The sequence below is a fragment of the Diadema antillarum genome, unplaced genomic scaffold (genome assembly GCF_040938485.1).
Source record: "Diadema antillarum isolate AM-2024a unplaced genomic scaffold, OU_Dant_1.0 seq00000124_RagTag, whole genome shotgun sequence".
NCBI classification, from domain to species: Eukaryota; Metazoa; Echinodermata; class Echinoidea; order Diadematoida; family Diadematidae; genus Diadema; species Diadema antillarum.
This window is the reverse complement of record NW_027271204.1, coordinates 1,774,482-1,798,303: the sequence shown is the minus strand read 5'-3', so window position 1 is coordinate 1,798,303 and position 23,822 is coordinate 1,774,482. Positions and strand designations below refer to the sequence as shown.

At 38.0% G+C, this 23,822-nt stretch overlaps 1 protein-coding gene across 1 annotated transcript in view; it reads right to left on the bottom strand.

Annotated features, from left to right (window-relative positions):
* Positions 1–8,763: 8,763 nt before the first annotated feature.
* LOC139727285 (uncharacterized) overlaps positions 8,764–23,822 on the bottom strand; it is a 37,125-nt gene continuing 22,066 nt past the window's right edge. Inside the window, exons 2-7 of the mRNA XM_071638239.1 lie at positions 22,000–22,191; positions 19,384–19,444; positions 18,497–18,687; positions 13,209–13,299; positions 11,998–12,173; positions 8,764–9,325 (exon numbers count right to left, since the gene is read on the bottom strand). Coding sequence (XP_071494340.1) covers positions 9,135–9,325; positions 11,998–12,173; positions 13,209–13,299; positions 18,497–18,687; positions 19,384–19,444; positions 22,000–22,191 — 902 coding nt within the window. The 3' untranslated portion in view covers positions 8,764–9,134. The remainder of the gene's footprint in view (positions 9,326–11,997; positions 12,174–13,208; positions 13,300–18,496; positions 18,688–19,383; positions 19,445–21,999; positions 22,192–23,822) is intronic.

Below are 23,822 nucleotides of genomic sequence, written 5' to 3'. Positions count from 1 at the left end.
TGGTGAATGTTTACAGTAAATTTCAAAGTGAATGTGAGGGCATCAATAAGTTTTTGAGAAAATTGAGCCCAAAATGTCCATTATGACCATTTGCCTCTTAAAGGGCCAAACAATTGTATTTTATATTTGGCAAAGTTAAACAGGAAACAAAAATATTTTTTCTTGATAAGGAGGTTGATTCACTTTCCCAATACATGTGCTATTTACAAGTTTAACCAGTTCTTAAGAAGAGGGCCCCATTCACGGCATCGTGTCCTCTGTAACAGGAGTTGGTTTTTTTCTCCCTTAGAGCAGTCAACTCTTGTTGCAAGAATTTTAACAGTTCCTCCTATTTGTGCTAATGTAGAGAAAACGGTCTTCTACTATGCCCTGGCTGGCATGTCCATTCATCAATCATCAATTGAGAATTGATATGAAATAGATGAAACAAAGCCACAAACAGTACACAAGGCATAAATCCGGGAATTCTTGCAACAGCAGTGAGCTGCCATGGCGAAAAAAAAAATGGAAATGTCTATCGCTCTACCCTGGTGGGCCATGGAAGGCTGGTCACCACATATGACATGAAAGGCAGGTTAACATGCATCATGGTTGAACACCTGAAATCGCTCATGAAGAAAAAAGTTAAATGCAATGTCTAACTTGCCCAAAGTGCCAAAAAACGTGTTTTTGGCCACTCTCGGCCCAAATTAAAAAAAAAAAAAGAAAAAGAAAAAGAATAGCTTTGGGACTTCTAATTCTCGAAAATTGGGTAACACCACCATATTCTTCATTTAAATTTACATAGGAAACCACCCTCAGAAGCAAAAGTGAGTACCACTTCCCACTATATTGCACCCATCTGAAATGAAGATATGTACGTGTACCACATTTAAAACAGTTGAGTATCAATGTACTCAACTCAAATAATGATAAATAATAAGTGGTGTACTGTGTAGAGGGAGCACTAGCAATAAAATTATTTTGTGATGTGGATGTAAAAAGTAATAAAATGATAATCATTTCGATGTGTTACTAGAGTGTTCCCACGGGAATGATAGTACAAACAAAAGATTGTCACATGATTGCTCTCGATCAACCAATCATCAGCCGATCTTCTGATTAGGATCCATATCACCTGTTAATAATTTAATTTAACATTGATGGAAAGATAAATTTCAACAGTTGAGTAACTTTTACAAACTTATTAGAATTGGGTTAGATATACAATGTATACATATATGTTCAATCTCTTGGGCCTGAGGAAAAAGCTTCGACCTAGAGAAAATTCTACTTATGAGGGGTCAAAAAGAAAACAAAACAAAGGAATGAGATCCAGTCTAGACCTTCGACTTAGGCAATTATTCGACTTAGACTTGGGCAGAGTTGACTGTATATACTCGATTATGTAAGCTACTACCCTGGGAAGCCACTCAATAAACATTCTTGGAACACTGTGATTTGTTAGACATTGCTTTTTATTTGAATTGATGTTGCCCTGGAAAAATCAGCCTAGAATCTGCACTCGGTGTCATTTTGCAGGTAAAAGAATTGTCCACGCAATTATGGAAATAACATTGACATTGTCCCTCATTACTTTTAAATCACTATTTGTATTGAAGTGTTGCTTTCTTTTTGGGCAACTCGGTATATATATATAATTCTAAAAAATTAGATAGCAAATAGCCAAGACGATTTTAGGGCTGCACATTTGTAACAGGTAGTTACCAACACAATTTTTTGTGCATGGGACTGTGTGGAAGATGGGCGACTCATTCATTGCGCCCACGGTCATGTTCACTTGCACATTGACTGCCCTGTTTGCATTAATAGATGTCGTGAAATTTGATACATTAGAGGGGGAAGCACCATGATGTGCTAGTCTTCATGCTGCAAACACACTTTAGACGACCATGATCCTTTGCGTTCATCCCTCCATTAGGCTTTTTCAGTGCTGCAAGAGTAAAAAAAACACCTCGATAGATTTTCCTCCAATCTCAGAGATAGTCCATAATAGGTTGGTTACGTTTCATGATGCTACTGTGTGGAAGCGATTCACATCAAAATTGGTACAATTGATCATCTGGATGTATAGAATGTTTGACATTTTTGGTTCACCCAAGCAGAAAGCTCAAGTGAGTTACCTGGTAAATAGTAAGTAAATAAATAAATCCTTTCATTTGATATGTGGTATGGAATTCATTTTGTGTGTGCAGAGTGAATCTGGCAGATTGTCATGGCAACCAGGAGGTGTTCTGTTTTAATTCTTTCATGTCTCTACTCCATGTAGTGTTTGAAGTTTTTGGATCGTCTAATATTGACTTGTGGCATGTTGAGAAAAATAATTGTTCCATATGCAAGAAATTAAATGAACAACTGAATCAGTCAAATACTGTTGTCTGCTTTAATTATTTTGAGTAAAAATTGTTATTTTCTAAATTTAGCCTATATAGCATGACTTCTGAGTTCAAGAAATGGGGTTAAGTTAATGGGATGTAGACATGCAGTTGAACCCTGATACGAAGTACATGTATGTTTTTCAAACCAGTGATAACACTTCTTCATCATCATAACAAATACACGCACCTGGGACTAGTAAAGCAGCAAATCAAAACAATTGTTCAGTTAATTATCCTGGAGCACCAAACTGGTCACGCCTAGGGACTTGTATTTATGTTTCTATGGAACAAATCTTGGTATTTGTCATGATTACAAAGGCACTTTATCGAGCAGTAATATTTTTACAAATAATTGAATTGATTTTTGTCAAATTGTGGGGGGGGGGGGGGGGCTCTGAACAAATCTATGCACATCATCAATGAAACTTTGCAAATTGTAATATCAAATTGTCAATCTAATTTTGGTTCCAAGAATAGAAGTTCACAAATACGTGCTGTGGATAGTAACTTATCAAATATAGAACAAGTCTCAATGTTGAAAATTTTCTTGACCAAAACTATCTGTGTGCTTTAATACATTATTCATATATTGATTGACCCCTTTTATTAGTCCATACTTGCTGATAATGATGCATTGCCTACATCTGCAATTCAGCATGGTGAACAATTTGGATGAATGGCTGCCATGGCATTCCATGGAAAATTTTCATTTTTGAAATGCAATGTTTCCAGTGTGCTGAATTTGGTGTCCCATGATAAAACAATTTGTCCCATACACATATATCACCAACTATGTTGGTTGACTATGGGCAAAATAACTTGTCACATGTATAGAGTTTGTTTGGACAGTTTTCTTCATGACCGGGTTCCTTGGAGTTTGTGTCCATTACTTCATCAAAATTTAATTAAAGTGAAGCTATGTCCCTACAGGGCATGACTATTACCTCAACGATGTCCCAATTAAAGTTCCTATTCACATACCAGTGATAGTACTTGTCCACAATACTTGCATCACATCATGGCAAGTCAAAGGAACAATCACTTTCAAAACCTATCTGTGTGGCATCTTGAACATAAATGTATGGCATGACCTAACATAAGGTCAAGTGAACAATTAAGGCTAAGCATGCACACCTACACTTGCCAAGCTGGCCTTGTGATGGGATTTGATGTACACGTGCAGATTAACCAAGTACTAGAACATCACTATGTATGCATTGGTGTACAGTGTGGACTGTGACTGCTTGTTTCTGTTGGCCTTGAACTGGTGCAAACATGCTTGTATATGGGTCATTCTATGGACTTGAGGCAATAAAATCATTCAATGTTCATGCAACTTGGGCATCAATTTTTACAGTTCACAATGAAGTTTTGAGGTGTCATTGTAAGGCTTCTCTCCCGTTTTAATACATATTGTAAAAATGGAAATCTTTTATGAATAGAAGAATTACACAAAAAATACCTATGTTACATGGACATCACATTTACAGAACCTTGGTAATAAATTCTCTAGTAAAACTTGCTATGAAGTGTTGTGTGCCCCCACCCCCACCACCAGTTCTTGCTTACTTCATCATCCTGCATACTAAACGTTTACCTTCAAAAAACACAGTGTACAGAGTATAATTGATTGGAATGGGAGGTGTATTATTATCATTAAGACCCTTATAGTGGCAGCAAGCGTGAAAAAACAAATGCATGTTACTGTAACTTAGAAAATCCTAAAATCTGATGAAAATGAAAGAAATGTAAACATTGACAAGTAATATTTGAGGTAGTCTTCTGGTTCACTTTTTATTCTTTTCACATGTTGGCATGATGAATAGATTCAATACATGTTGTGAGCAACTCATCCTCTGAAGTACTTGGCTTACATTAAAACAGGTGACACATCCCACAATTGTCTATGAAATTGGTGTTTAAAGGTGCATGGTCCTGGTGTTTTAGTCGAATGCAGAAGCGGGCACACTGCGCACGTTTCCTATAGAGACCTACAGTATCAACTCCTCTTTAGCGCTTACGCTTTGGCCCACTTCCCCAAGTACAAAGAAGTCCGATTCACTGGTGTCAGTGGTCCGATCACAGTTTGGCTCATGATTCGGCTAAGGGGGATGACAGCTTTAGGCAACATTACTTAGCAACACCTACGCACTTTACTCTTGATGACAGCTCAACTTCGGTAATCTTCGTATCATTGCTGACAGTGATCGGCAGTATCATCAACAGTGCCCTCTACACTGCTGGGACTATGCCCCTTTAAATGTACTGTAAAGTAATAACAGAGTGAAGATGCTGTGTACAATCATGGTAAACATGCATATAAGTATAATTCTTTACCTTCTTAGTACAATATTAAAATGGTATGTACCTTGATTGCATGGATACAAGTTGGTCTACTTCAATAATTCATATAATTCTGTAATGCAACTACCATCACTCAAGCATATGACTTGGCAAATATGACAAAGCTGACAATATTTACCAAAGCATTCTACCAACAATATGATGACAGCTAGTCCCACTTTGGTGTCAAATGTATTGCATTTGCAAGGTACCTTTAATCTTGGAAAATATTTTGCCTGAGTCGATATAATATGAGACCATGTACCATTTAAATTTTGAGATGCTAGATAATTCTGTATGTATGATGCCGCATAGCAGGAAATAAAAATTATGCCATTAATCATCAATGCAACTGATTAACCAGAATGCACTTTTTACCGTTATTATAAAAAGAAGAAGAAAAGTTTCAATTTATATAGTGCCAAATATGAACGTCTCTAAGCGCTTCACACTATTATTACCCCTGCCAATGGGTTCATTATCTTTCCAACTTTTCAACTACCTGGGGAGCATACTGGCCAGTGCAGCTATAGAGGCGCACACATGCCAAATCAAACTACGATAACGTTTGCATCCTACCGGGTACCCATTTATACTCCTGGGTGGAGAGCAGCAAATGCAGATAAAATGTCTTGCTGAAGGACATAAATGCCGGGCAGTGGGTTCAACCCCGAGACCTCCAAATTGAAAGACCCGCGCCTTAGCTTTCGTGCCACAGCACCTCTGCAAATAACTCTGCAAGGCAAGTATAAACCTAGTACTTGTAAGAAAAAAAAAAACCAGATCCATAATAAAACACAAATATATAAATATAGCAATATACATGTATCTCGTTACCACAAAGTACATTTGGCAAGAAAATATGACTACTACAACAATGTATGTCTTTGGTTAACAACTTTAGGAATGTTTAGCACATAATGTCTGCATGCAATCATACATAATAAAAAATAAATAGATATAATTTTGATATAAAAATATATATCATACATGATAAAAGTCATCTATTACTGTGTTAACTTACATGAAGTTTCAGCCTGTGCATTTTTGAAGAACATGACTGATATCTTATATCTAATGACACACTTAAACCTAGTACTTAAAGAAAAAAACAACAACGATCCATAATAAAACACAAATATATGAATGTAGCAATATACATGTATCTCATTACCACAGTACATTTTGCAAGAAAACATGACTACTACAACGATGTATTTCTTTGGTTAACAACTTTTGGAACATGACTGATATCTTATATAATGACACACTTGAACTGAAAAAAAAATAAACATTTAGCTATAAATGCTACTGAGTACAACTGCTGAATACGTATATGCCAAATAAAATGTTCGGTACAAAATACATACTTTTATGTACATAATGTTTCACACACATGGGAATGTCACAAAAAAAGCTAATCTAATGAAGAATAAAGTACTATTTACAGACAGGAATATATGAAAAAAAAAAGAGAGTCCCAGGAGACTTAACACACACCTGAGCTGAAGGATGATTTCACCACCATTGTAAGCTCCCTTTTTGGCACCTAGAAGTATGTCATCAGAACTATGGAATTCTACAAGATCTTTATTACAGGGCCCAATGGAGAGAACCTTGTGGGGACCACAGGTAGCATTTGAACAAATATCTATCCCTTGCCCATAAAGCAAGTTTTGATAAAATGCAACATAGCATTTTGTAAAAGAACCCCCCCCCCAAAAAAAAAAAGAAAAAAAAAGAGAAGAAACAAGGCAAGTGCCAAATTGTGTCTCGCCCACTCGCGTACAAGAAATTAATATTTTTCTAACTCCAAGAAGTTAATGACCTGCCTACGACCTTTGACCTAGTGGTGACCTTCAACTCCCCGAGGGACATTTACCATCCAAGTTTGGTCACAAAGGGACAAAGGGATCGAAAGTTATGAGCCATAATCTAAACGCGTCACAAAAACTTTTGGCCCTAAAAGTATGTTGACCCCTGTCTGTGACAGTCTTGCATGTAAATTTTCATGTATGATCTCAAATGACCTTTGACCTTATCATGTGACCTCTTACAGTACCATAACATGAAAGTACCCCCAAAGCATCCATCACCCAAGTTTGATTGCCATTGTAGCAACATGTGTCGAGTTACGTGTGATAAGAGACTCTTGCAAGTAAACTTTAATGTATGACCTCAAATGACCTTTAACCTTATCCTGAACCTCCAACAGCACCATATCATGAAGGTACCCTCTTTGCATCTATGAACCAAGTTAGGTTGTAATCCAAGCTACTTATGTGAAGTTACTTTTTAGAAGAGAGTCTTGCAGGTAAACTTTAACATCGAAAAAGAGAGTCTTGCACGTACTCTTTAATATATGACCTCAAAATGACCTTTGACATCATCACATCATCTCTGACAACACCATAACATGAAGATACCCCTAGTGCTTCTATCACTCAAGTGTGGCTGCCATTGCTTCAACAGTTGCCAAGTTATGCATCATAAGAGAGTCTTGCAGGTAAACTTTAACATTTGTGACAGACGACAGAAGGACACCATTTGAATCTCGTAGTCTCGCCTTCACCTCTGGTGGGCGAGACAAAAAAACACCTGGAAGTACCCACACCCACTAACTTTTTACCCCAATCGGGGCTCATCACAGGAGTTGTTAAATACAAATCTTATTTTCACATATGAAGGCATCTGCATACAAGACAACCTGGTTGTTATTGTTGGTCTGGAAAAGAAATTTGAAATTTACATCTTGTGGAGCTTCCATGTGCCCCAATTGGTGCGACAGTCATCATATGTACAACTGTTTATCCCTGGCCCATAAGCATGATTTCTAACATGTTTGGATAAAAATTGAACAAGCATTTTGCAAAAGAAGTGCCCCCCCCCCCCTCTCATTGGGGTCCAAAGAGGCCACCCCTAAGAGTTGTCATGAACAACTTTCATTAACTTATAAAGGTATCTACAGTCCAGGGTTGGCTGGTAAATACCATGGCGGGAAATACTGGGCGGTAAATACTAGTACATGTATTTACCGGTTACTACTAGTATTTACCGGTAAATACCGCCTTGCTGATTTTGATGAAAATGTGAAATAACTGGGAAATATCTACATTTTTTTTCAAATCGTAAAAGTGAAATTATGTTGAGATTATTAAGTAACAAGAGACCCGGGGGTCACGCGCTCACCCGAGTATCGCAAGTTCACCTTCCATGCATTCTTGCAGACTCTTACCTGAGGAGGTGGATACTTATGGTGGGGGTAGCTTTGAGAGTGGGGGCATGGTGTCCATTTACATATTCCATCACACTGGTAAAAACACCTGCCAAGTACACTGTACTTTATAGAGTGTTGCATTATGCAGCTTTGGGGGAAAAAGACTTAAAGCCCTATCACTGTTGATTAGAACTATAGAAAAATACAGTATTATTGAATATTCATTAATTTAGGAGGTGTGGACCCCCTGGGGCCCCCAAGGAAGGCATGGTGCCCATTCAAACACTTTGAGATCTTATCCCTATGGGAATGCTACTTGACAAGTTGGGTGAAAATCCATTTTGTTGTTTTTAGCAAGAAGATGAGAATTTAGGCCCGCTTCCTTGGTTCCCAAGGGGGGTGGGGGGGGGGGGGGAGGGCACCCCTGATTCTCCCATGAACAAACTTTAAATAACAGTCATCAATATAGTGACTCATTGTATTAACTTAGCTCAATCACTTCTGGTTCTAGAGAAGATTTTTAAAGATTCCTTAATTTAAGGGGTTTGGAGCCCCTGGGGGCAACCAGGTGGGCCATGGTGCCCATTTGAACAAAGTGAGATCATATCCCCCTAGGGATACTACCTACCAAGTTTAGTGAAAATCAGACATGGGGATCTCAAAATAAAGATAAAAATTTACAATTTAGGCCCCATTACATGTAGAACCTCTCCCCTGGGTCCCAAGGGGGGCACCCCTGATTCCCCCATGAACAAACTTGAAACTACAGTCATCAATGTACTAACTCATAGTATTAACTAAGCCCTATCACTTCTGGTTCTGGTTAAGAAGATTTTTACAGATTCCTTGTTTGGTGAAAATCGGTCATGGGGTTCTCAAGAAGAAGATGAAAATGTAAAAAGTTTACGCATGACAGACGACGCACGATGCAAGACGGACGCCGGACGAAGAGCGATCGCAATAGCTCACTTGAGCCTTCGGCTCAGGTGAGCTAAAGATCAATTTGCATACTTTTTAAAATGAAATTTTGAAATTCTGTGTAGAATTTCAGTATACCTCTTGATTTACATGCTTGAGGGGAAAGAGATATCATTAAAATATCCATGAATACCTTTCTTAGACAAGTTTAATTTCTATCGAGGTGGAATTACCCTTTCAATGCCATATACCCACACAGGAACATGAAAAGTAAATGTTTACATCTTGGTGATAGGTTTCAACAATTTGAAAGTGTTGTCCAATCCACACAAGTTTATGGCCGCATCCTTGGCATTGTCAGCCCTGCATTTTGGGCACTGGGTTGATGTGGACCACCACTCGTCAAGACACGCAGTACACCCCAACAGGGACTTGCAACAGGCTGATGCTACAGGCTTCTCTATTCCATCTGTAAAAAGTGGATTTACCAAAGTATAAAGTAGAAACAGGTATAGTATAAATACATTAAAATCTGAGTCACTGGCCTGGTTTCTTCATTGTGCTATATTCCACCAAAAATGTTATGAAACTTTCCCCAAAATCAAGCTTTGCTTTCAAGTCTACCACAGTATTCTGTTGATTTTTGTAAAAACAAGGCACTTGAGAGAAACATGTGAAAGCAGGAGAAAATAAGAAAACAAGAGCCTCAGTGGCTCACATGATGTCAATCAACCGTCTGTTGCAAATTAGAAATGGTAATTATTATCAATTTAGCAACTTCAGATCTTTTACCCCTGAAAATGATTCATAACAATTTGGTACGAATTTGAGAGGGCATTTTGAAGAAAAATAGACAAATATGTATTTCCTTTTAAATCTCTCCCTTCAGCATGTTAAACCAATACATGTACAGGGCCCTTATTGGAACCACCCATAGAAATGGTTTGAAAAACGTATACTCTTCAAAAAATCAAGTACAGTTGAACCTCTCTTATCCGGCCTCCCTTTATCCACATCTCTCTATTATACAGACGCAATCTCGACGTGATTTTTTTTTTTAATACAATGTAATTACGGGAGGAAAGGGGGATTCCCAACTCCTTGAGAACTCCTACACAAACACACATGAATTACATATACTTGATACATTTCTTAATAATTATTTAGGTAAATCATCCCAAGAATTTATAAAAGAAAATGATTTCATTCTTGCAAACACAAACCTCTATTTTGGGGTCTGTTACTGAGTGTAACAATGAAAAGGTTGCAGTATACACATTACTACATGTGGTACTACAATGGGCTACATCAGTACATGTGTATGTATGTACATGTATAAAGCATTGAGTCTCCCGTATCCGGCCAAATCCCTTATCCGGATGAGCCCCAGTCCCGACTTGTCCGGATACAAGAGGTTCAACTGTATGTCTAATTTACAACAAAATACAAACACTGCGCTATTTCTGGCTGTTTATTTGGGGGCCCCCTAGGACCACATTTACCAACTTATGGCTTCTCTACCATTAATGATAATTCAACTTAATCTTGTGTACAAATCTGTACATTATTCATTTTGAGGCAAACAATTGAAATGGGCACTTCTTTTAATAGAGTTCTTTCCAGAACGGTACCATTCCTGGGCCCAAATGGGCTACCCACATAAATACCATGAATAACTTATATTCTCCATATATTTGAAGTATCAGTAAACATAGAACATTGACTTGTCTGGAAAATGCCTGAATTTACACATTCTTCTTTATCATTTTTGTGGCCTTCTCAAGGTTCCCTGGAGACCATACGTCATAATTCTTCAACTTTGGGTTCCCTATCCCTAATATAAAAAAAACAATTTTGGTAAAAGTTTGAGCATGTATTCTGTATTTTACACAATTCAGGTTTCCGATGTATTAATCTGAACAAAATTAGTAATAGACTATTTGAGCTATCAACGATCAAAAGTGTAAAACATTTTAAAAACCTAGTTTATGTGTATATTTGTGAGTGAGGTTTTACAAAATATCTGAGGATGTATTGTGATTTACAAGGTAACTAGAAGAAGAGTTGACAAGAGATATCACAGAGTTGCCACTTTTTGCTTAATGGCATGATTACATATTCCAAACTAGAAAAGCACTCCGAGAGCACAGACCTCCACCAAGCAGTTACTTTCTACTAAAAAAATATGATCTTGCTCTTCCACAGAGATAAGTGATTATCACCCACTGAAAATTGCCCCATTTCCGAATAAAGAAGCCTTTGTTACGTCATAAACCCTCAGATGCGCGGCGCGCCTCTCCCCAGCAGAAACTAGAGCATGCACTTTAGTGCGCGCATGCAAACCTCAAATACGTGCAGCCTGAACTCCCAAGTTCATTGACCCTACCTGCCAAAATATCAAAAATCCTTCATAAATTCCCCCAAAATTCTCAGATCACTACCAAAAGTTAATCATTTGGTACTTGTGTCATTCTCAACCTTTCCTGCAAGTTTCATCCCAATCCGTTAACTACTTTTTGAGTTATTTTGCACACGGACAAACTAACTAACTAACGAACGAACGAACGAACGAACGAACGAACACACAAACCAACAGTAACGAAAACATAACCTCCTCCCTTGGCAGAGGTAATAACAATTTTTGGTGCTTGTTTTTCACATGAAATTTTGATATGTTGCACAGGTAACTATATTAATTATAATTACCTCTGCAACAGATCATCCAAATTTCATGTGATATAAAAAAAGAAACACACACACACTCAAAATCATGTTATCAAGACTATAATTACAAGACAGATCCATTTTCTTGCACATGTTTTCAGAAAAGGACAGCTTGAGGACCTAGCCCTTACAGGAAGATAGATGACAGAATGTCACATGGGCGGCTACGCCTTACATACTTGGGATGGCTGCAGAGAGCCTTTGGTATTGCCCCCTTGAACTAATGAAGCGCTGCAAGAATAGAGAAGAAATGATTGTCGCACAACATCAGGATCTCATATGGCACCCAGATTGATTAATTGTGGCAATGGTAGACCCCCCTCCCCCATATATAAGCTATTGTCATTAAGTACTCAATAACAAGGATAATTTCTTTTCTTTTTTTACAAGAAAAATATAATGCACATGTAGCTATACCTTTGCAAATTACACATGACAGTGAGTCCTGCAAATGCCGCATGTCAGCCAGACTGCAAGGCAGCATGACTGACACCTTATCTTTCTGTGCTGCAGCGGAGGCACACTCTACTAACTGGAGAAGAGTATCCTCCACCTCCATCAGAGACTCTGTTGTCTCAGCTAGTTTGGGTTTCCTGCAAAGGTGAAACAAAGAATAAAGGAAATAATTCAAGGAACAATGTTTGCATAGACTTGAAGACATGCAGTGTTCCGACAAGAATTTGGTGTGATAATTTACTTCACAGTGGTTTACCCTGCAGTAAATCAGTTTTTAACAAGACGCAATCCACCAAGCAGCCATTAAAAAAGAGGAATGTTGTCATTTGGTTGAAAGTATGTTTAACACAGACATACCGGTACTTTTTATGTACGGGTGACCCAAAATGACCTTTGACATCATGGCCAAACATTTAAATATTTCATTCCGAGGTCATCACAAGTACATACCCTGCAAATCTTGCGGAAATTGGATTGTTTAAGTTGCATTATAATCCCTGTAACCTTTGACTTCATGACCCCAAAATTTTATTTAAATTTCTCCCTTCAATATAAACCCACCCTGTGAATTCATTGAAAATTCTCAAGTTATCTTGTATCAAGCTTATGACCTTTACCCTTTTACCATGTGACCCCCAGATTCAAGAATTTCTTGTTGAAGTCATGAACACATCCAGCAAATTTAAAGAAAATCCTATCATCCATTGAAAAATTACTGGGATATTAAGATTATCTAATTCACTCTATTACCACTGTGACCTTTCACCTTTGACCTCATGACCCCAAAACTTAATCGTTTATTTCTTACCACATCATACACAAATTGCATCAATCTCTTTTACCTCATTATCAACATACCCTGTCAATTAGGTGAAAATGTGATCCTCCATTGTAGAATTATCACTTGTTTTGATGCATTTTATGACCGAGATTAAACAAAATCTATCATTTTTAATAACATTTTTGTAACAGACCAACAAACCAACGTGAAAAGTGATTACTATGTCTCTGCCAGAACTTCATTCAGGCAAGTCAAAGAGCCCTAGACACAAGCTGTATAATTTTTGACATCTTGCCATATGTTTTAACTTATTTGAATTCACAATTCATTGTACTAAATTACAAACAAAATAAATTTCAATCTTTACACAAAAATATATGAAAATAGTTACTTTGCCCGGCTACTGGTCTCGTTGAAACTGGCAAAGTCCACATCTGACACTGCCTTTAAGATGCGGGATGGCATGGCCCAAAATGCCCTCTCTGAAATTGTTGAATGAATACAAAAATCAGGAAATTAGCTGTCATTTATTACTCCAAATTTTACTAGGCAGGATATCCACTTGAGATGAAAATTAAAAAAAAACCCCACATAATCAGGTGTAAAATTATGATAGTAAATGAGAGATTCAATGCAAAGTTAAGATTCTTTTCATGTAAATTCTAATTATGTACATTGTAGAGCCACCTTGCATAAGTCAACGACGCATAAGTTGAATAATCGCCTAAGTCAAAGGTCTATCCAAGTTCTCTTCTCTTTGTATTCCATTATTTTAACCCCTCATTATCAAATCAAGTAAAAGGTATTTCTTCAGTCCCTACAGATTCAACTTAGGCACAGCGCATAGTTGACTGTATCTGTGACGCACACCTCAAAACGAACATGAAGTCACACACACTGAAAATAAGTGAAATGGGTTAACCTAGCCGAACTTGACTTTTTCATATTTTCTGAAAGAGCGGGTCTTCTTTTACATTATGCTTAAATTTGGTATTCTAAAACGGGCAGGAAAGTATTTTTTTTAACAGTTTATCTCGAACATTTTTGGTAGAATAGTGTGATTAGGTGTGTCTCTAGAATCCCTTTTTCATTTCTGCAAAACCTTGTCCACACTCTTCACTTTGGAGCGTGCAACTGCTTTGAAAGTTGGTATTAATTATGGACAGAATGTGATAAGGAGGCATTTTAATTTCAATTTAATCTGATAATTCCTTCATTGTTGTTACTCTGGTGGTTTACTTCCTGTTTTTTGTCCCATTCATTGCACAGCCAGCATGGTTTGGTAAAGATTATAAAGCGCTTGAATAGACATTGTACTTCAGAGCCTCTTTTCTCAGTTCACACTTTTCCTGAGTTTGTGCTTTCTATCCATTATTTAGATAGGTTAGGAGAGTCCATTTGATTTGAGTTATACATCATTTTAAAGCTTAAAGTCTACTCTTTCAGAATATGGTCTGAACTAAAAATTCATGTCTGGCAACTTTTTATTTGTTTTGAGGTGCAGGGTCACTGTAGATTCCAATTTATGAATCCAAATTTTAAAAGTACTTCTAGACATTTGAACTGAATAAGTGATTTTGATGCCATGGAAAAACAGTGGTATAGACTTTGTATAAAAGCAAGACGCTATAGGAGTTTAATAATACCTGAGCTGAAGGATGAATTTCATGATCAACACAAGCTCACTTTGTTGCAACATCTCCTTAATGAATATTTGCATTTTGGAGAGATGCTCCAACATGTCTGCCATGTAGATCCTATTTGTGCCCCCACCTCCCATTAAAAGAAAAGAAAAATTGATCCAAATATGAGTGCCCAAACAGGGTGAATGTGAGAATTTTTATCTTCAACCTATGAAGGACCTTCATCATGAATAACTTGAATGTACTGTATATGCCATATATTTCGCGAGTCTAAATTTTCGCAAATCCGGAATTCCCGACTGTTTCGCGAGCAGTTAAATTCGCGATCATGGAGTCCTGTACTGAAAGGACATATGTACACGCGATCATAGTCAATATTTTCGCGTGTCTTTAATTTCGCAAATAGGACCCAACTTGCAAAATTCGCGAAAATAAAAAACTCGCGAAATATTTGGCGTATACAGTATTTCATCACAACTTTTTACCTCACCTGAGCGAGCTGTTGCCATCCGTTTTTTGTCGTCCGTAAACTTTTACATTTTCATCTTCTTCTCAAAAACGGATGGATGGATTTCAACCAAACTTGCAGGGAATCATCCTTATGGGTAGGGGATCCAAAGTTGTTCAAATGATAAGTGTAGCCCCCACGGGGGACAAGGGGAAGGGCCCCCAAGTTTCAAAACACTGTAAATTTTAAAGATCTTCTTCTTCAGATCCAGAATCAGATTAGTCAAGTTATTTTGTGTGTAGATACCTTTATAAGTGAAGAATGAAAGTTGTTCATGACAACTTCTGGGGTGGCCCCCTTGGAGCCCTATAGAGTGTTCGAAATTATTGAATGGGGCTCTTCAAAGGAAAATTATATTTGTTTGCTTCTTTTACGAAATGCTTGGTTAGATTCTATCCAAACTTTATAGAAATCATCCGTACGGGCAAGGAATGCATAGTTGATCAATGACAACTGCGGCCCCCATGGGGGCCCTGGGGGAGGGCCCCCAAGTGCAAAACCGTAAATTTCAAAGATCTTCTTCTCATATCCAGAAGCAGATTAGTCAAGTTATTTTGTGTGTAGATACCTGTATAAGTGAAGAATGAAAGTTGTTCATGACAACTCATGGGGTTGCCCCCTTGGAGCCCTATTGGGGATTCAAAGTTTGAGAATAGGGCACTTCAAAGGAAAATTATATTTGTTTACATATTTTGCAAAATACTTGGTCAGATTTTATCAAAAGTTTGTAGGAATCATGTTTATGGGCAAGGGATGTCATTTGGTCCCTGTAGTCCCATGGGACAGGGGGTGGAGGGGGGAAGGGGGGGGGGGGGGGGGGGGGTTGGGTCCCAAGGAACAAAACTTAGATTCAATCAAGAGGTATGTCATCAATTTGAATTATGAAATTCCACACCCACCACCCAGGGGCCCATGGGGCCATTCCAGGTCATGTCATGATTCCTACCAGGTTTAAATAGAAAATGACCACCCATACTGAAAAAAAAAACTCCCTTGAAGTGCCCCACACAAACATATCACCCTCCCCCACCCCATGGGAAGTAACCCAGAAACTGTTATGAACAAACTCAATGTGTACTTAACAAAACACATGTATCTTCATACAAAACAACTTGATTGTTCAACTTTTGGATCAGCAGAAGATTTCAGAGTTTTGCACATTTTGGGCCCTCCCCCTGCACCCCCAAGAGGATCATACAGTACATATCATTAGAACTATGTGTCGCTTGCCTATGAGCAGGGCTCGACATTAGCAATGGCCCGTGGCCACCAAAAATGCATGTGGGGCCACCAAAACGTCAGAAATTAAGATTCTGGGTGGCCCGATTGGGCCACCAAAAATTTGTATTTAAGCACAATGTCAATGTGTTTTCATATCCTGAAAACAGATATCATATTTCTGTGAGATTTCAGAACTAATTAGCTAGCCATTTTGTTGCAATCGGGGCACAGATTCTAATTGTAGAAAGAAATTTGTGAGCAATTTATCACCTGAAACATCAGGTGTTTTCATGATACCCGTACCATTTAGGTATTCAATTTTTTTGAAGTTTAGCAACCGATTTAACTTACATGTTTTTTCTTTATTTCTTTTTGGGCCACCAGATTTCACTTTCATACCACTCAAAAATTAAAATCAATGATTTTGGTGGCCCAATTGTGCCACCAAGAAAAAAAAAGTTAGTGTGAAGTCATGCCATAAGGCATAAGCATGACTCCTACAAAGTGTGGATAAAATCTGACAAGGCATTTTGCAAAAGAAGCAAGCAAATTAGGGAATGGGGCATTTCAAGGTGAAATTATGACAACCCAAAAGACAACCCCAAGAGTTGTGATTAACAACTTTCATTCTTCACTTAAAAGGTGTCTACACACAAAATATCTTGACTGATCTTCGTCTGGATCTGGAGAAGAAGATCTTTGAATTTTACAGAGCTTTGCACATTGGGAGCCCTCCCCCTGAGCCCCCATGGGAGCTACACTTATCATTTGAAGAATTTTGGATCCCCTACCCATAAGGATGATTCCCTGCAAGTTTGGTTAAAATCCATCCATCCATTCTGGAGAAGATGAAAATGTAAAAGTTTATGACGCACAACGGACAAAAACGGATGGCAATAGCTCACTTGAGCCTTCGGCTCAGGTGAGCTACTGAAAGTAACAAGGGCTATTCCATATACTGGGACCCCATCGGGCCTGAACTTATCATTTGAACAACTATGAATTCCTTGCCCATAAGCACGATTCCTATGAAGTTTAGATAAAATCTGACCAAGCATTTTACAGAAGAAGCAAAGAAATACAATTTTCCTTTCAAGTGCCCCATGCCCCCCATTCCCTAATTTTGAATCCCCTATAATGCTCCAAGGGGGCCACCCAAGGAGTTGTTATGAACAACTTTGATTCTCAACTTATAAAGGTATCTACACACAAAACAACTTCACTGATCTTCTTCAGGATCTGAATTTGAATTTTAGTGAGTTTTGCACCTTGGGGGCCCTCCCCTGAGCCCCCATGGGGCTGCAGTTATCATCTGAACAAATAGGCATTCCTTTCCAATAAGCATGATTCTGATAGTTTGGATAAAATCTGATCAGGTCTTTTGCAAACGAAGCAAAGAAATATAATTTTCATTTGAAATGCCCCATTTCCTAATTTTGAACCCCCAATAGGGGTCCAAGGGGGCCACCCCTGAGCCCCCATGGGGGCTGCAGTTATCATCTGAACAAATAGGCATTCCTTTCCAATAAGCATGATTCTGATAAGTTTGGATAAAATCTGATCAGGTCTTTTGCAAAAGAAGCAAAGAAATATAACTTTCATTTGAAATGCCCCATTTCCTAATTTTGAACCCCCAATTGGGGGTCCAAGGGGGCCACCCCAGGAGCTGTTATGAACAACTAATTCTTCACTTATAAAGATATCTACACACACAGAACAACTTGACTGATCTTCTGGATCTGGAGAAGAAGATCTTTGAAATTTACAGAGTTTTGCACATTGGGGGCCCTCCCCCTGAGCCTCCATGGGGGCTACAGTTATTTTTTGAACAACTTTGAATCCCCTACCCATAAGGATGATTACAGGTCTGCAAGTTTGGATAAATCCCTCCATCCGTTCTAGAGAAGAAGATGAAAATGTAAAAGTTCATTGACGACCCTGAATGCACGGCGGACAATGGACGCCGCGGCGCGCCGGACAAAAATGGATGGCAATAGCTCACTTGAGCTGAATGCTCAAGTGAGCAAATAATTAGTAAGATGAAAATTGGCAACTCTCAAACTTGTTCAAAGTGCATACTATTTAATGTAAGGGGCACACTAAGCAGCTCTACATCCTCATTGCTTCATAAGTACTGGCAGAATCTTGGCAGACAAACATCACTTTCTTGTTTGCTTACATCATGACACAACTGATTCAACTGGACTTTCTTCAATAACTAGAAGCATTGCAATTGTAAACACAACAAAATCTCAATGCCTTGATTCCATCTAATAAACCCCAAGATTTCATGAACCATAATTGTACCTCGAGTTGCAGCAGAGTCGACAACCTCCTTGTTTCCTGAATCCAGGAGGATGAAGGCGTCGGGGGACTGCAGCTCCTCCTGAATTTTTTCTTTGACTGTCTCTACGTTAAACTCTCCTGTGCGGAGAGCAAGGAGAAGTATCTTACTTGACCTGAAGTTCCCACCCTCCAATGCAGCAAGATGAATTTTTCTAAAAATGAATGAAAAAATGAGAAACATCATGAACAGTAATGTAAGTTTCATAACACATTTCTCATATTTTCTTCGAACATTATCAAAACACTGAAACAATGCCCCTATAAAGTTTGTACTGTTACACAAAAAAAAAATTCCACAGGAATAACAACTGTGCCCCCCCCCCACCAAAAAAAATAAAAAATAAAAAAAACATTGGTTTAACATAATATGACAAGCACTTGTACGTTCTGTGAAACAAAAAAAAAAGAAATAAAAAATGAAATGTGTAACAACAAAAGTGAGCTGTAACCCCTCATGCTAGGTAATAAATTAAAAAAAAAATATATATATATATATATATATGAATATATAAATATACATGTCATATATATGAAGGGTTTGTTTGCAAAAACCAATAAGACCATTTTTGAAGATTTTGAAGTACGGTTTTTGTAATAATGTACAAAATAATACCTTTTAAATGACATATTGGTCGCTACATATAAAGTTATATTTTTGAAGTTATGGTCAAAAGAAGCACAAATTTTCTCATTATTCTCTTTATTTTTCTTGACCTTTAATCGCAAATATCTCCATTTGGCAAATATGGACTTATCGGTTTTTGCAAACAAACTCTTCATATACATATATATTGTATGTATATGAACTGGCCTTTCCTGGATGATGTCAGTGGCAGAATATAACATACCGCTTTACTGGTTTACTCCCACTTGAGCGATGTGGCTGCATCAGATAGGAAGTAGATGAGCCTGAAAGAGATAAATAGAATTACTCATAGGAAACTCCGAGCAATTTGACTCCATGCAAGTCAACTTGATGCCTTCACCTGTCTTGCATCACGAGTCAAGGTATTTATTATATATCACAGTATCAACCAACCCATAGATATAATACTATGTGCATCATTTCATTGTACACAAAAATGCTTCTAATATTTCCCAATTTTGTTGCGATCAATCGTAAAAGTCAACATTGGCGGAAATCCCTTTCAAAATTTGGAGGTACTAATAAGCCTCCATTAAATCTACAATGAAATATGAATTGGTAATTGCCATGCCAGCCATTGCAACTCACCGGAGGTCAATCAATTCTCATCTATTGTACATTAAACTAATTATAATATTAGGCCCTCACCCGATGCCCCCATGCCATGGGCCACATGCATCAATTTTGTAACTTTTGATCCTATTTCCCTAATGTGTATTTCCTCTGGCACTGTCCATCTTCAGCATGTTACCTCCTGTAATACAGGGAGCCTATGGGACCACCAAGAGGAATGTCATAAAAAATTCAGTCTTCAAATCATGAAGCATCTACAAAATGTAAAGACTGTGCTATGCCTGGATGTGGAAAAAACAAAACAAAACATTACTTTAGACATAGTTCGGTACAGGAATATGCTCATTATTTCTACAAGCAAAAAATCTAAAAATTTGAAATTTTAATGTGTAATATTTAACCCTTCTGATACGCCAGACGTCTACTCTTGTCCATAGTATTAGTTTCAATTTATAAAGCGCCTAATATAAATCACCCTTAACCCAAGGCTGATACTAGCACTTGCCCGCTTGCCCAGGGCAAGTAAAATTCCATAACAGGCAAGTGTAATATCAAATGTTCAAATATACTTGTCCAATTGGGCAAGTAGAAAGTTGATCATCAAATATGGAAGATAAAAAAATGTGTCCAAAATTGACCTAATTATTCACCATTTCATTTATACTTGGAGCTCTACTATACACGTATATAGATGCCCTGGAGCAGGCTATACAAACACCTTGTTTGTTAAAGTTAATGATGTTTATCTTCTTTTTTTTAATGTATTGCTACATTGTGGGCAAGTAAAGTTTTCATTCACACAAGTAAAAATCTGATAGTGTGATGATTTTACAAAAGGGCAAGTCATAAAAAGGGTTATGTAAATGTATGGAGCCCTGTCTATGTATTATCCCAGTCATTGGATTAATTATTATTCCTGCACTCTTAAAGTACTCATTTTCATCTCCCTTGGGAGCATACATGTACTGGCCAGGCAGCCTCTAAAGAGGAACGCACAACCAAATTAAGCTTCAATAACAATGACATTAATATCCTACTGGGTATCCAATATACTCCTGGGTGAAAAGCAGCAATGTGGATAAAATGTCTTGCTGAAGGACATTAATGGCAGGCAATGGGTGATTTCAAGTTCGGTGCTAGTGCTAGTGCTAGTGCTAGCCCCCGAATAACAGCGTTAAATCGAGCTCCAACACCGACGGTCAGATTAACGAGGCGATACCGATCAAAATTATCGATCACCAGCACTAGGTGTTGGAATCACAGCTATAGCACCGCGAGCTCCGCGGTAATTGCGCGACGAAAAAAAGTGATTGCGCGTGATTACAGTAAAATATTAAAAGATGTAGACAAAATTGCTTAGTTTTAGGGACATAGTGGGGAAGAAATATTAAAATGCCACAAATTTCATCCACTCCCCAAAATACAACTATCTTAATTTTGCTCCCAGGCTCAGATTTATGAAGCCATGTCGAGAGTGTTCGTGTACGTTACGTGGGCGACCACTGCATTAGCATAGACTTTGCACGTAAAACGTGCATCTATTATGGACGTGAATATGAGTCTCGCACGGCAACGCTAACACCAGCACCGAACTTGAAATGACGAAAATGTTAATCCCTAGGGGCTAGTGTTAGTCAATGGTGAAAAAGCACGTAAATCGCTAACACAAACGGCGGAGCTCGGTTCAGCAGACGACATTCAACACCGAGCCCAGCACCAGCAACCGGAAATACGTCATAATTTTGAGGTCAACTCCCAACACCGACGTGATTTCAAGTTCGGTTTTATCACCGGTGCTAGTGCTGAGATAGCACTAGCACTAGCACTAGCACCGAACTTGAAATCACACAGTGGGTTTGAATCCGGAACCATCTGATTGGAAGACTTGCGCCTTACCAATCATACCACAGCACTCACAGACTACAGACAAAAATAGAAGTCCTGGCAAGCCAAAAAAAAAAAAACAATGCATGCAAATTTAATAATAAAATTCACTTTGTGAAAAGTGGATTCCAAGTGTGATGTGTGTTCCAAATATCATGCCTGGATGCGTTCAGAATGATTACGTCTGGATTTATGCAAGATTTCCTCATAGACATGGGTGGGGGTTGTCAATTAATGCAAGCAAAACATAGTTATGTGAAATGATGTGATTATTTGACTGTTAAAACATGATTATACTGTTACACTAATTGAAATATTATTAAGAACAGCTTGCCATTATGTACTAAGACAAGACATTTACCTGGCACAGATTGGGACCTGTATTGCACAGGTGCTGCGGGGGGCCTCAGCTGGCTCGTGGGGGAGACTTGAGTGCAGGTCCTCTCCTGGCTGCTGATGGGGTTCCCACGCACTCTGTAATGAGTGGTGCTGGACAGTTCTATTGATAAGAACTGTCCATCTTCAGGGAACATGGCCTGATTTGTATCAGACACTAAAAAGATGGAATCCGGTTGTAACTAGTACAAAGAGGGTAAAAAACAACAAAAGGGATCACACTTTGAAACTAGGTATATCACAGGAGAAACAAACATAAATTGATTGAATATGAATTTAGATGGGAATTACTTCAACTTTTATGGAAATTATTGAAGATTGGAATCCATTTTGCATGTTAATCACAAAGATTTAAAATGTAACCAAGGCTGTAAAATGAATTATAGGATACTGTTATTAGAATCTTCCATCAACTGCAAGTACTAAGTAGAGAAATGTGAGATTAAATGTGGTTTTGTCGGCCATTAGATTTTGATTCGAAATAGGTCTAATTGCATTAAACATATGGATGGAAGCATTAGGTTCTGCAGTGAACTAAAAGTGAATAAAAAAAGAACATGAATTCTGTTTTCCCTAAAAAGTCATTCATTGACATATTCAATTATTCAAATTCATTCAAAGTAAAGATTAACTTGATGTAAGATAACTCTAAGATTTTCTTTATAAAAGGTTTTGGACTGTATCGTCAGATCATAATATACAGAGTAGTTCCAGTTATACTCTTTGAAAACAAAGGCATGAATTAATTCATTTTTTCATGCTCGACATGTCAGGCGCTGGTTAGACTCGTGAATTGGTGCATTGATCTGCTCAAGTTGGAAATAATTATAATAATTGGAATAGGACATATCACAATGAAGTGTTCAATTGACAAATCAAATGACCATGACTTATGTCATGACTGAGTAAAATCAGGCCGATCGAGTGCGGCATGCATGGGGCGCCAAAAGTACCAGTAGTGATTCCGTTACGAAATCAATGATTTTGTAATGAAATCAAGTTTACAAAGTGATTTTGTGAAATGTCACAATCGAAACCAATATCCTCAACTGATTTCGTGACGAAATCATTTTGTAAACTTGATTTCGTAACATAGTCCTGCCCCCGCGCCTGCGGCAGAGTCCGCCTGGGCTAGGTTAAGACTTTGCGCGGTTGCGACATTTAATCAACATCGTGCTCTAAATTAAAGTTTTTTACGACTTTGATGATGAACGATCGGAGTGAAATTTTGTGAGTTTACAATGAAGATGTGAATCCAAATGACTGAGATAAAAATGTTCTAACAATATCAATGTTTAGATTAACAACAATGTGAAGTGCGCTGATGCCTCAGGAGGGCACCGGGGGTTACTTTTGAGGGGGATGGGGTTACTCCTGAGGAGGAGGGGTTAGTCATGCGCATGGCCCCCCGTGTGAGTGGGTTTCCTGGACTGACATGGATGCTACGTACACTAGTACGTACATACGCAAAACACATGTGAAGCAGCAATCAACACCACGAACAACATCGTTCGTTTGGTGATAAAATAATGTTTTTTGAAGTCAATAGATTGATCGTTCAATGTGCCTTGTATATACAATTTTCATAATCATTGTTAATTGCATTTCTGTATTTCAATGTGCTAATCGCTATTTTGTACCATCTACAGACCTAGATCTAACGTTAGACTCTAACAGTTAGTAGGCTTTGAATATGGAAAACTATAAGGCACAAATTTAACTCGATTTGCATTTCATTTTCGGCCCTTTCATGCGAGAGAAAAGTGACGCTGTCGTGTCGGTGTTTAA